The sequence below is a fragment of the Gallus gallus genome, chromosome 8 (genome assembly GCF_016699485.2).
Source record: "Gallus gallus isolate bGalGal1 chromosome 8, bGalGal1.mat.broiler.GRCg7b, whole genome shotgun sequence".
Lineage (NCBI taxonomy): Eukaryota > Metazoa > Chordata > Aves > Galliformes > Phasianidae > Gallus > Gallus gallus.
This window is the reverse complement of record NC_052539.1, coordinates 4,095,519-4,108,562: the sequence shown is the minus strand read 5'-3', so window position 1 is coordinate 4,108,562 and position 13,044 is coordinate 4,095,519. Positions and strand designations below refer to the sequence as shown.

General features: G+C 46.2%; 1 protein-coding gene across 14 annotated transcripts in view; it reads left to right on the top strand.

Annotated features, from left to right (window-relative positions):
- PACS2 (phosphofurin acidic cluster sorting protein 2) overlaps nt 1-13,044 on the top strand; it is a 67,698-nt gene that overhangs the window by 41,123 nt on the left and 13,531 nt on the right. For 9 of the 14 annotated variants that reach the window (XM_025153183.3, XM_025153182.3, XM_025153181.3 and 6 more), the window contains 5 exons: nt 1,032-1,138; nt 1,860-2,014; nt 5,362-5,472; nt 7,556-7,664; nt 9,231-9,263. In XM_025153183.3, coding sequence (XP_025008951.1) covers nt 1,032-1,138; nt 1,860-2,014; nt 5,362-5,472; nt 7,556-7,664; nt 9,231-9,263 — 515 coding nt within the window. The remainder of the gene's footprint in view (nt 1-1,031; nt 1,139-1,859; nt 2,015-5,361; nt 5,473-7,555; nt 7,665-9,230; nt 9,264-13,044) is intronic. The other 5 variants (XM_025153191.3, XM_025153186.3, XM_025153185.3 and 2 more) reach the window with 2 other exon arrangements.

The window sequence follows — 13,044 nt, the reverse complement described above, 5'->3', positions numbered from 1 at the left end:
CTTTTCTTAGCGTGTGATACTTCAGTTAAGGAGAACTGAGCACTGTTCTCTTATGCAGGCAACGTGGAGTCATTTGCAGTGGGTTTGGATGGGTGGTTGGAACAAATTTTGCTCTTTTCTGATCCTTAGTCTGAGTCATGAATAAAATATATACAAAAGAGGCACATGAAAACTGTACTGATCTACTGTGGGCTGTAGAACTTACACCAGGTTTTTGGAAGTATGTTGGCTGATTTCACACTCTGCTTTTGAAAGAACTGGGGTCTCAATGTGTAAGGGATGAAAAAAACCTGTTGAGCTTCTGGTTCCAGCTGCTCTTTACTTGGAGAAATGTTTCCCAGAGTTAGAAAGAAAGCTGTGTATGTTTCCTCCAGCACTGCCTGCAGAATCACATGAGACAAAGATGGCCTTGGCTGTGGTGCATGGGTTGGTTGGGCAGAGTTTGAAAACGTGAGGTACTTGCTGAGTCTCATCAATGTTGTGTCCATGTGTACTTGAGGTGTTTGTTAACTTGTTTTTCCTCTGAGTGCATGGAATGGGAGCAGTCAATCACAATGAACGTGTTGCTAGTGTCTTTGCCTTTTTTTTTTTTAGTACTCAAGGGTAGGCAGAATATTGCATTTGTCAAGGCTTTTTAGATCAGAGCATGCTCAGCTTCACAAACAGGTGAGTAAAGAGCATCTGCTCTTACCCAGTGCTGGCTGTTAGGCTGTTAGCAGCACTGCTGCTCCTGCCCTGCTCTCTGCAGCCATGTGAATTGTTCTCCTAGAGTCAGCATTAGCAAAAATGCCATGTCCTGGAGGTAGTGTTAGTGTTTGTCAAACAGATTCAGTGCTTCCACTTTTCTAGAGGAAAAGCTTTTCTTTCACTAATGCACAGGAGAAAAGTGTTTGGGAAGTAGCTGTCACCTACGTGTTGGTCATGGGAAGAATGCCCACACTTTGTTGTAAGGATTCATAGGAGTATGGGGAGATGAGGCTTTCTTCTTGTGTCAAACTGAAGGATTTTAATACGTTCTGTTCTCTCCTTAGTACCTGTCAGATGTCTTACAAAAGCATACCTTGCCAGTGGTCTGTACATGTTCCTCAGCTGATATTCAAGCAGCTTTCAGCACTATTGTCTCCAGGATACAGCGATAGTAAGTCATGCCTTTTTGCTTGTTGGGTCTCCTCTAGAAAGGAGGGCTTGCGTTCCTCAGCACTAAAAGTCTCTCAGCTCCTATGCCCCAGCGCTCAGGGAGTTATCCATCTGATACAGGAGCAATAATTTTCCCTTCCAGTACTTCTCCTTAATTTACTCCCCTGAAGTCCGAGTTGTGTGGTTGTTCAGTACTCACCAGCCCTGCAAGGTGTTGCTATTCCTCATTGTGTGTGGGGATACAAGTCTCCTTACACTGACAGCATTGATATTACAAGACTGTACCGTGGAGCCTGCCTCCAGTGTCAGATCTAATAAGTAAAGCATGCAAAGCTAACAGATCTTAAAACAGTTTTGTTGTGTTGTTTTTCTTTCTCCCCATACACTTTGAATTAATTCCCAGTTAATATTCTCAATTCCTGGAGGCATTTCCCAGGCTGTGGCTGTGTTCTGGCACAGCAGTAGGCACATCCCAACCTGGACTGTTGAGTCCAACCCTTTATAGACTACTGAAATGTTTGAAAGAAATCAGGAGGACCAATTAAGAAAGTACTGAGCAATGTTGCTTTTTATTGATAGTGCTGCTGCTAATCATTGTGATATTGCTTTGTGTATTGAATGAGCTGTGTTCTACTTCAGTTATTAACCATTTTATTTTTAATTGTTCTGAAATAGTTGGTTGGAAACACGATTATGAATATGTTCCCTCTTCTTCTGTCTAGCTGTAACTGCAATTCTCAGCCTCCAAGCCCAATTAAAATTGCAGTGGCCGGAGCCCAGAATTACCTCAGTGCTGTATTGAGGCTCTTTGTAGAGCAGCTGTCTCACAAAACCCCAGACTGGCTTGGCTACATGCGATTTTTGATCATCCCTCTAGGTAAATAAGGAACAATTTTTCTTCATAGAAAGATGAATGAGTTAAATGTGATGTGTTCCCTTAGCAGTAGTCCTCCCGAAGGCTTTGGCCAGGTATATGGCTGTTAAATCAGAAAGATGTCATGCTGGCATAGTGTTGTTTGATGCTTGCGTTGCTCGTGTGAGTGAATTTCATCTTCGTTCTTGATGTCAAAGTCTGCTTGTAAACGTTTTGCCTGAAGTAAGGGGCTGAGTCCTTTCTCCCATATGGGTAGGCTCGTATATACCTTTTTATACACAGAATAATGTTCTTTCTTGAAGGCCTTTCTTTGGCTGAAATCTTTAATTCCTTGGGCACTGTTTCCCCAAGCAGTAACTGTTGTGGTCTCTCTGAGGCTAACACAGAAAATGCTGCTGGTGGAGGAGTGGGAAGGTGAAATATTTTCAATGGCTTTGAGACTGCTGAGAGTTTAAATCATTGAAATTGTACGCATCTTTTGACCTTTCCTTCACGTGCTGTTCTCCTCAGGTTCTTCCCTCAGTCTCCCAGCACCTTATCTCTGCCCTTGTAACAGCTCAACGAGCCTGCCTGGCTGGGAAGTAACCCAGCTTGCATCCCCTGTGTCCAGGGACAGACTGATAATAGCATGAGGGGTTTGTGGAGGGCAAAAATGTGAGGAATGTTGTAGCAGAGAGGCCGGGGGGGACAGGCTTTCATTAATGCTTACAGGCAGGGGCATCTGGGCAGTGCTGTGGTCGTAGGTGTATGAGGCCAGAAGCTGGGCTAGTCTGAGGCTTGTCTTGTGTGAGCAGGGCGCTTGGGTGGCAAAGGCAGCAGTAATGTTGGGAAGTGCTTTTCCCAGCGTTTCTTTCAGGTTTGGAAGCAGCTGCTGGCATTCCTGTAGGCACCAGAAGCTGCTGCCCAGCACCCCGTGCAGTGGGGATTTGGCTGTTGAGGTAGTAGTGGGAGTTGAAGAAGTCAAGCGGAGAAGGCAATACAAGAGCAAGATCCTTCTGTAAGAAAGGCATTTCATGTCCAAAGGGGTCAGCAGGAGTAGGAGAGAGTGCCCTTTAAGTAATAGAAACACAGACAAGGAAAGAGGTTTTCTGCAGGCTTAACTTTGCTTTGAGTCGGGGTCTGTGTGGCTGAGGATTTTGGTCCTCACATGCTGCCTGTCACCTTGCCTTCAAAGTGGAGTTTTCCATCTGCAGTTGTTAATGATCTGAAGTATTCCCTTTCTGAAGGTGGTACACAAGGCTTAGTGTTTGGGGGACTTTTTTTTTTTGATCTTAAAACACTGATAATTAAAAAAAAAGAAAGAAAAGAGTAAAGCACTTTAAATTTATAAAGCAATTGCTTCAGATCTGTGAATGTTTTTTGAATGTACTTCAAATATAGGAGCTTCTCTATCAGGACCTTCCCCATAGGGTCTGCAGTATTTCCTGGTCAGGTGAGATGCTTATTTCTGGCCAGCTTTCTGGCAGCTCATTAAAGTGATTGAGGAGCAGCCTCTCTTTTCTGACAATTGAAAAAGCACCAAAGGCAGAATGGTGACCATGCCATGAATGTCTTAAAAGGAAAAAACTTTCTACTGTTAGCAGCACCTTCAAAGTAGGATTGGGAAGGAGTTGTTTTTCTTCTGAGATGGTTTTGACCTTTTTAGTCCACAGCTCCATGCTGCAATGACAGAAGAGCCAGCCTGTAGTGGTTTAACACTGAGAAATGCTTATTGTCAGTAACCATCTGTACTGGGACGTTCAGTCCTGCTTTGTGCTTCTGATTCTATGGCCAAAAGACACTTTTAATGTTGAAATTGGTGAAGAAACAGGTGAAAAGGAGCAAAAAAAAAGAGGAGGGGAAAAAAAGGCTGAGGGTTCTTGTGCCTGCATGTGTTTGGTTTTTTGGTTTTCTTAGCACTTTGTTTAGCTCCAATGGATAGAACTTTTTGATGAGAGATCTTTTGTTTGGTTCTTGTTTCCAGCTGCATCTGCCATGTGCGATGTGTTTGCCCAACACATGGGAAAGCTGTCACCTCTCCAGTGCATGAGACAGAGCTGTTGCACATTCACTCTTTAAAGCTCCACTATAAAAGATGTAAAAGTCTCCAAGCAGCCGTTATCCAGAAAAGAACTTACAGCTCAGTTTCTAATGATGCTTGAAGGGAGCTTAGAGACCTTCTGCTGGAACCTGTTGTCCAAGTCTGAAAATCAGGGCTAGTTCAGAGGATGAGCAGCAATAGGGTTTCCATGCCTTGAGTTTTAGAGGTGGGTGTTGAGCATATTTAAGCAATCAGGTGTTTTTGGGAGGAGCTGTTGGGTGCTGATGACCAGCTGAAGCTGCTGCTGGTGTGCTCTCTGGAAGCATGGCTCCATGTGAGAATTCAGTGAGCAGGAAGGGTGAAAACAGGCTGTAAATATACAAGATGCACTGGGCATGGAAACAGCAAGGCCTGAAATGTGCAGGTCTGGAACACCTACCATCCTGTGCTGGTAGGCTGGAGCAGTAGTTCCAAGAGCAGGTTGTCTGATCTGGGGACACGTGCCACCTAAAAAAGGAAAGTGTCAGGTGTTTTGGCCTCTTACAGGGCAGAAGTGATAGCTGCAATGCCTTCCCTCTCCTGCTCAGTGCGGGCATGAAGGCAGGCCTACATCCAGGGCTGAACACATGCTTTGGGACAGTAGGCCCTATCCATGCTCCTGGAGAAGCGTGAGGCTTAGGGCAAGCGAAGACCTAACGCACATGCCAACATTCACTAGGGATTATAATCCTTGGACTCATCCTTTTGTCTTTAAATTACAATCTACTTATTGAGTTGGTAGCCATTTTGTTTCTCCACCAATTAAGCAAGGCTCCCTGGGTGGTGGTTCACAGTTGCAGGTGATTTTTTCCCCTTCTCTGTATTGCAAAACAGCAACGATGCATGAATGGCATTTGGAGGAGAGAGTCAGTCTCCTTCATCTGTGGTGCCCACAGTGCAGCTGTGGGGAAGGAGAGCTGTCTGCAAAACTGAGCAACTGAGATGGAGGGTTGCAGGGGCCTCTGTGCCTTCCAAATCATTTATTTCCTCAGGAGTTTCCCAGTCCTGTTTGCCTTGGCCTTTTAAAGTTTAACTTGGCGGGGGGAAGGGGAGGTATCACTGGAAGATATCAGCAGTGCTAAAGCAGTCTCTCTGCTGGGAAGTCTATTTGCATGCTCTTGTAGAGATAAGCTGGACTAAATTATGTTGTTCTAACTGAGGCAATTTGTTTCTGGAGTGTCTAGTGTAGTTTGATTTTTGGAATTGAGTTCTTTACAGACAAAAAATAAAAAAGCCACACCTGTATTCAGTGCTGGGGAGAACAACTGTCACATTTTCCTTTCTTTCTTAGGCTCTCATCCAGTGGCCAAGTATCTGGGGTCTGTAGATTATAGATACAACAACTTCTTCCAAGATGTAGCCTGGAGAGATCTGTTCAACAAACTTGAAGCACAGACCACTGGTAAGACCATGTGTCTGTGTCCAGCCTGTGTGGGATAAAAGGCTCGAATGAGTAATTTTAGCAAAGGTCAAGTAAATACCAAAGGAAGCAGACAAATGTTTTTGTTCCTCTTTTTCCCTTCCTCTACCACATTCCCTTTTCGGATGCTGACCTTTGTGTGTCCTCCACTTGGTGGTTTGCAAACAGCTGTTGGCTCCAAGACGCTCGGTGCCTGCGTCATGCTGTTTTTACCTAGCTCTCAGCTTTGTTCTTTGATGTGGAGATCTCTCTACCAACCTGCGTGCTTCCTGTGGCTCTTCAGAAGCTGTCCAGCCTAAAACGTTTGGAAAACTGTAAACTTTGGGAAGGCTGACTTCTGTTTGGTGCATGGGAGGGCAATGCTGGCACTTCTGAAGCTCGCTGGCAGGATCTTTCTCATTAAAAAAGCATTTTGTTCCTCACCAGTGTTATTACATGCGAGAGCTGCCCTAGGTCAGATCAACAAGTTCCTGCTCTGATCTGAATCTGTTCTAGGCTGGGATAAAACCTTACTGTTTGTAATAGTATTTATTTGCGTAAATATGAATGCTTACAGTTTTTTTCCATCTGTTCCTTCAAGAACAGAAAGAAACAGGGGAGAGAGAGGAGGATTTGCATCTTTCATTTAGGGGCGTTTGAAGGCTCGAGATCTGATCACTGAGAAGTGATGCAATGGAGGCACATCCCCCACAGAAATTGCATGAGCAGGAAAACGCTTTGGGGCTTTTGGAGCACTTGCAGGAGTGGGAGGTTGCAGTGTTCCTGTTGGAATTGCAGAGGGTGTCGGAGGCTCCCTAGGGAGATGGATGTTCATGGAAGTCCTCGAGAGGGGAGAGGGAACATCTTTACAAGGGGTTATTCACAGCTTTTCCCAGCAGGTGGGAACTTGGCTGGACAAGGCCCTGGGCAGACTGTTCTAGAAGTGAAGTTAGCCCTGCCTGGAGCAGGATGCTGGACTGGAGACCTCCATGTGCACCCAGCCATGGTTTTTTGTTGATTCTAAACTCACAGAAGAAGAAACGTCCAGAACAGGTTTCTTCTTATGTCTTGAAAACAGAGACAAATGTCAGTACAAATTTGACCGTTGTCTGGCTTTTAGGGTTGCACCATTAATTACAGAGATCCAGCTCAAAAGCTGTGTAAGTTCTCTGTAGGTTGTATGCTGCAGCTGTTATTCACTTGCCTGCATACTATGAGGAAAACACAGCATCACTTTTCTTGCCATCTAGGCCTTGTACAGATGAAAATGGAGAATCTACAGTGAGAACTGCACAGAAACTCCATGATGGCATAGGATGATCTGGCCAACAGTGGTAGCTTTTTATGGTTCCCTGTTCAAATAATTGTGGGAAAAAAAAAGCTCTGGGTAAAAATGCCCACTAAGATACAGAAGTGTTGGGTGAAGGTAGCTTGCTTTTGCTTGATTTCACAAGTAAGACTCTCTTCCTGGAGCAGAAGGATGGGGAAGGCATTTGGGAAATGCCTTCCTGTTGACTGGAATCGAGCACATTCTCACAGACCTCAGCCACGCTCACTGCTACAGAAGTGGTCTTTGTGCTCTTCCTGTCCTTTCATGGCTCTTGGTCTTTCCAATGAGCTCAGCGTGACTTTGTTCAGCTCACAAGGAAACCAGGAAACCTGAATGCTGGTGTGAGCACAGCAGGTACCCGGGGCTCTGAGAGAGGATGCCAGGCACTTTCTTTTGGCAGATACATGCACTCAAGGTATGTAGAAATACCTCAAGTTGACTGAGCAGGCACACATTTTGAGAGAATAGCAATTTTAACAAGCATAACCGTGATACTTCGATAGCAAATACTGTGTCCAGGTGCCTGTATGTGCAGTGTAGCTTCCTTATGTTTATACCCTGGTACTCTTGGAAGACGTTTCCTTTATGTTTTTAGATAGCTTTACAGTGCTCTGGAGCGGGCAGCACAGCTTCCTTAGAAGATGCAGCTTGGTTGCAGCTAGCTGGGTACCATCAGCTGCTTGGCTGAGCAAATGGAGGGTAGTGCTGGTGATGGTCTGAGGAGTCACTTCATTGATTTTCTCCTTTCTGTTGCAGTTACAGAAACGCTTGATGTTGTCTCCAGGATAACACAGTACATAGCAGGGGCAAACTGTGCACACCAGTTGCCCATTGCCGAAGCAATGCTGACATACAAGCAGAAAAGGTACGTTGCTAACATAATGCTGGCTTTCCACAGTGGCCATCACGATGGAGGTGGAGTGCTTTTCTTGTCTCGTGTACTCACAGTTTTAGAATCACTCACAACTGCAGACATCTTGTGAGCCTGACCATACCCTGCACGCAGCCACATATTGCACTTAGATAACAGCGAGTCTGCCACGCTGTGGTTACTTCCTGCAGTGATTTCTTTGGAGACCTGGGAGTCTGGGGGAAGTAAGGCTGTGGCATTCCCTACCAGACTTCTGTGAAGGGATAAGCAGCCTGACTGAGGGAGGGTTGGGGTCTAAAAAGAAGGTTCAGAAGTATCTAGACCCTCATACAGCCGTTGGCCATGAAGAAGAGTGGTTTGTCACTGAAAGAGAGCTGCATTATTTCTGATGCACAGTGGAGAATAATGCATTCGATTCTATACGGATCACAATAAGTTTTCAGAGCAGGGCAAACACCTCCATCAAGTGACTTTTCTCCATTTAGGATGAGCAATCTCCTGTGGGGCATGGATGGCTTTAATTAACAGCTACCCCTCCTATGTCATATCTGATTGCCATCACTGGTGCACTGTTTGCTTTAGAACAGGGGAGAATTAAAAGTGTGTATGGTTACATTTTTCTTCTTGTCTTGGAAATGTTCACTGCTGTTTGGAATTGCTTTTCCATTTGTCTCCTTTACGTTACTTTGCAGAAAAGATTCAGTGAAGTTTAGCTCTTTCATAATGCTTTTCTAAATGAAAATGTTCCAGACAACTGTTAAAGAGTACGCTCTCTTCATGTATTCATGATCATTAATTCTGTGCTGATAGAAGTGAAGTTTGGAGAGCCGCAGGGTGCTCAAAGCTCTTAGCTTTCTGTTGGTTTTGGTGTGAAGACTTCCCTTAGTTACAAACACAGAGTTTAGACACCCCTAGAGCAACGTTAACCCTTCCTGGGAGCTGCTTTGTTTTCTCTGCACCCTTCCCTGGCTGGATTTTGTACTGTTCTCCACTGCTTTGTCCATTCAATTACAGGTTCACTTCTGTATTTAATGCACGTTCCATCATTCTGAGTGTCTAATGTGCTCAAAAAGGCCATATGAGTATTTTGCTGAAAAAACACCTGAAATCTACTTTAGCAACACACTTTTAACAGTGGTGTGTGTGACCTCTTTACCAAGCTGGTCCTATCTATTTAGATCTTAGAATGTGTGGTTCAATGCCTGATGCTATTGAGAGGTTCATGTGATGCTGCAAACTCAAACCCTGCAGGAGTTTGCTTGGAAGAGACCACTGAGACAGAGTGAGACTTGTGGCATAGCCCCCAGCCTTTCAGTGTCTCTTTCTGCTTTGAAACGACTTCCACTTTCAGCTAAGCAGCACATGAGTAAACTGAAGGATGAGCCAGAGGACCAGACTGTCCCGTGGAGCAATGGGCAGTTGTCTCCTCGTAGCCTTTTTTAGAACTGCAGCTCTTAGGGAGAGCGTTATGGAAAAAAAGAGCGCTATCTAAATGAATGCATCACTTTGTTGTAAGTATAATAACATATTTATCTCTTTCTTTGGTTGCTTTCTGAAAAGGAAAAAGAGCTTTCATTTTGATTTTACTCTAAGGTATCAGTTCCTTTTAGGTTCCCTCTCCCATCTCCTGTCTCCTTTCCACCCTTGAGCTGGTCTTTTGTGCCTTGTTTAACAGTTCGTGCAAGTCTGGGATGCTCAATATGTGCTTAAGGTTATATTCTGCTCGCTGCTTTGAAACTATGGCACTTGCTGGCAGAATGCACTACTAAAAGAACTGCTCTGCCTTTGGGCCACGCGTATGAGTTGCCGGGACGTAGGCTGAAAGGGATGAAGGAGCTATGGAGGAAGTAGCTTTGAGCAGTAGGTGTCTTTCTTCCCTACTTCCTACTCAATCCTTGCTGTTTGGTTGCAGCGTCAGAAGATGTAGTGTAGCTCCAGAAGGATTGGGACTGAGCAGACTTTCAATTTCCCACCTGCTCAAAGCGGGGTGCTCTGGGTGCTGCTCAGTGGCTCAGGGCATGTTTCAGACCCCTGGTTTTGGAGTTGAGCCACTCGAGGCTCAGCTGTGCAGTGTCTGAGTGCAGACCAATGGCTTTCCTCCACATAATCAGAAAGTTGAGGACTAGTCTCTTACCGGCAGGCTATCGCAGGCACATGGGACTTCCCTGAGCCTAAGAGGAAATAGAATGAATGCTAGTGGTAGGAACTGTGCTCCGTGAGCTGCCCACAAGAACCCCTTGCTTCAAACCATACTATTACTGGGCATGGCTTATTTTGACCTCTGTTCGTAAAGTTATTGCAGCTCCATCTCCCTCAAGGCCAGAGATGAATGGCTTCTCCAAGGCCAGTTTTCAAGGCAGTGCTCCATGTACAGGCAGCAGCGTGACCTACAAATTCACTGCAAGACAAACCTCCCAGTATCCTAGCATTTGCTCTGTTAAACAAGCCCAAGATCCAAGGAAAGCCAAGCCAGCTAGCCAGTCCTTAGGACATAGATGTATTGTGATGAGCTGCTTTGTAACTTTACTGCCAGCTGTCCCTATTTGACTGACCTCCACTGTCCTTCCCATCTCCTTGTTCTGTTTGTCATGCCGAAAAGTTGGCGCATGTACTGCCTGTGGTGGACTGCGAATGGTGCAAAAGCTTTGTCCTATTCTTTTGGAGCATCTGCTGACCTGACCTGGAGAGGGCTGGGAATGGGGAATGTGTTCAGGAAGAAAATCCTTGCCATTTCAACTCAGCTGCATTATAGTGGGTGACTGGTATATTTTCTCTGCACGTTGGGAGAACTAATGGGTACTGAATTGTCAAGAAACACTGCAGTCCAGGCGACGTTTGGGAGCTGAGACCCTGCTGGCAGAGGTGGGCCTCTCACTAGGAGGGGTGCATCATCAATGTTGGTAGCTCTCTGCATTGCTTTCTTGGAAGAAACCCCACAGCGTGAGAGATCTGTCAGCAGCCACTCGCTCCCCAGCACAGTTGGATTGCTGATCAGTTTGGCACACCTGGGCTGGTGTCAGCCACTGCAATTCAGCATCCAGCACAGCTCATGCCATGTGGCTTCTGGATAGCCCTTGCATGAACCTGGGAAACAGCCTGGCTATTGGAAATGGAGTGTTGCTCACCGGTAAGGAAAGGGCTGAGTCATTCACTAAAAGCTCTCAGTTCGTGTTTTAAGAGAACTTCCACAGCTCTTGGTCTTTGAAGCACAAGAAATTGCCTTGTGTTAAAGAGCGAGCCTGTATGGGCTCCTGGGCAATAGGAAGCAGGGATAGTGCTGTCTTCTGCCTGTTGCACTTCTCTGGCTCCTGCAGGGCGGTGGCCAGGCACAGAGTCCAGATCCTTTCTCTGAGTGCTGCTTCTAAACTGCACCCTCCAGCAGCTGCTGAGTGTGAACTCAGCTTGTGAAGCTGGACCTGGTCCCAAATAGCTGCTTGCTGCCTGAACCTCTTCGTACAGCCAGTGGAAATCTTTACCTGCACCCGTTGCCTGACGGAGTGGGGTGAAAGAGGAAGGAATCAAGGCTCAAGAAACGCAATGGAAATCCTGCTGCATACAGCCAGTCTGCTGTGGGAGCATGAAGAGCACTGTAGGAGAGTTTTAATGGGAAGCAGAGAGGTCACTCATGCAATGTCATTGGGACCTGGAGTCCTTTTGTCCCTTCGCTTCATTTCAGCTCTGGAGACTTGGTGAAACTTGTAAACAAAACCTTAAGAAAAGCCTAACAACTGGCATATCTGTTCTTAGTGATTATTATTTTGTCCTTTGCCCTAGAAGTGAAAGAGATTATTTCTTCCTTTCATCAGGTGGATGACTCCTGGTGATGTACCTTCTCGTTCCTAAGAGCCTTAAAGCATCTAAATCTGCCTGTGTGTCTTTGTTCAATCTGAATTAATTTCTTTTGGTGGGGAGGGAACATGCAAATCTGTTCCGAAAGGAATGATTGATTGCAGGTGGAAGGATTATACCCAATCAAAACCAGTAATTTGACAACCACCCATTACAGATAAAGAAGATTTTCTTTCTGCCTTCTCTGCATGGGTTTAGGATTTATTATCCCTGAGAAACGTAGATGTAGTATCCAAACACACGGTTGAAAATATCACAAACCAGGGTCGGGTCTGGCTTTGCATTAAAGGTGAGTATGCATGCATGTGGTAGGAGGAGTAGAAGAGATACTGGTTAAGGTGAGAGGGTTCTGGATGAATGTTTCGGGATCCCAAAGGAGAAGAGATAGGAAAGAGTGAAGAAGAGAAAGTGAAGAAGCAGCACAGTCATCTTAGCTCTCCTTTGGTCTGCGTGAAGAGCAGCTGTTCTGATAAGCTGCATCTGCAGAGGTGTATGTACAAGATCAGAGCTGCCCAGAGGGTGTGACAGGACTTGCCCAGCTGAAACCCAGCCAGATTGCCTGGAGACTGCCTGTGTGTCACTGTGAGCTGTGCAAGCGGTGGCTGAAGCAAGTGATTTATTGCAGTGCAGCCCCTCTACTCCCTGTGGTGAGACAGAGCTCCCTGGGGAAACACAAACAAGTTATCTGCTGGATTTGGGCAAGGTTTGCTTCTGAAGAGCGAAGCCATGCAGTAGCTGTGGGATGACCAAACTATGCCTGTGCTTCCCTTGTGTGATGAGCAGGACTTGGTGCTGCCTGATCTGCAGCCTGTGGAGCTGAAGGAAGGGTGAGAAAGCTGAGCTTCTCTCAGCATCAACGTGGGTTTCTCCCTTCCCTTGACAAAAGTAGAGCTGGAAGCCTTGTGCTCTGAAGAGAGAATTTGCTGGGGGCCTGCATCCGTGGTGGAACACCAACCCACCATCAGGAGCTGAGACGCTTTTCGATGTGCTTTAGGAAGAGAGTGAAGATGCAATGCTTGGGATTAAGAGCAGGGAGGGAGCAAAGCCCCTCAACAACAGCAACGCTGTGGGTGAAGGCAGTGCAGGATTCTGTCCTGGATGTTGCAGTGCTCTGAGCACTGAGGGATGTGCAAAAAGAAACGTGAGGAATCTTGGTGTTTGTCTGCCTTCCTACCTGTTTGCTATGCTTGGCCATCGAGGAGCATTGTGTACCTTCCCCGTGCAGTCACTTTCACTGCTGCACTTCAGCTCCTCTGAACGTGTTGGTGCCCTCTGCAGCACTCAGGGGGAGCAGTGGCTCTGCAGCCCTCCCAGCCCACTTGGATCCTCCCCTCTTGTCTTTGTGGATTCTCTCTGGCCCCTGGTGTGACTGCGGCCTGCCTTGCTGGCCTGTTGTCTTCACCCTCTGGACCCTGGGTGGGAGCAGAGCGGGACGGGCGATGTTCTTCCAGCTTCCAGAACATACGTAGTGTTGTCTTCAGGCGTCTCCGGGCCATCGTGTGCGTTCTGTTGGGTCTGGTTTAGC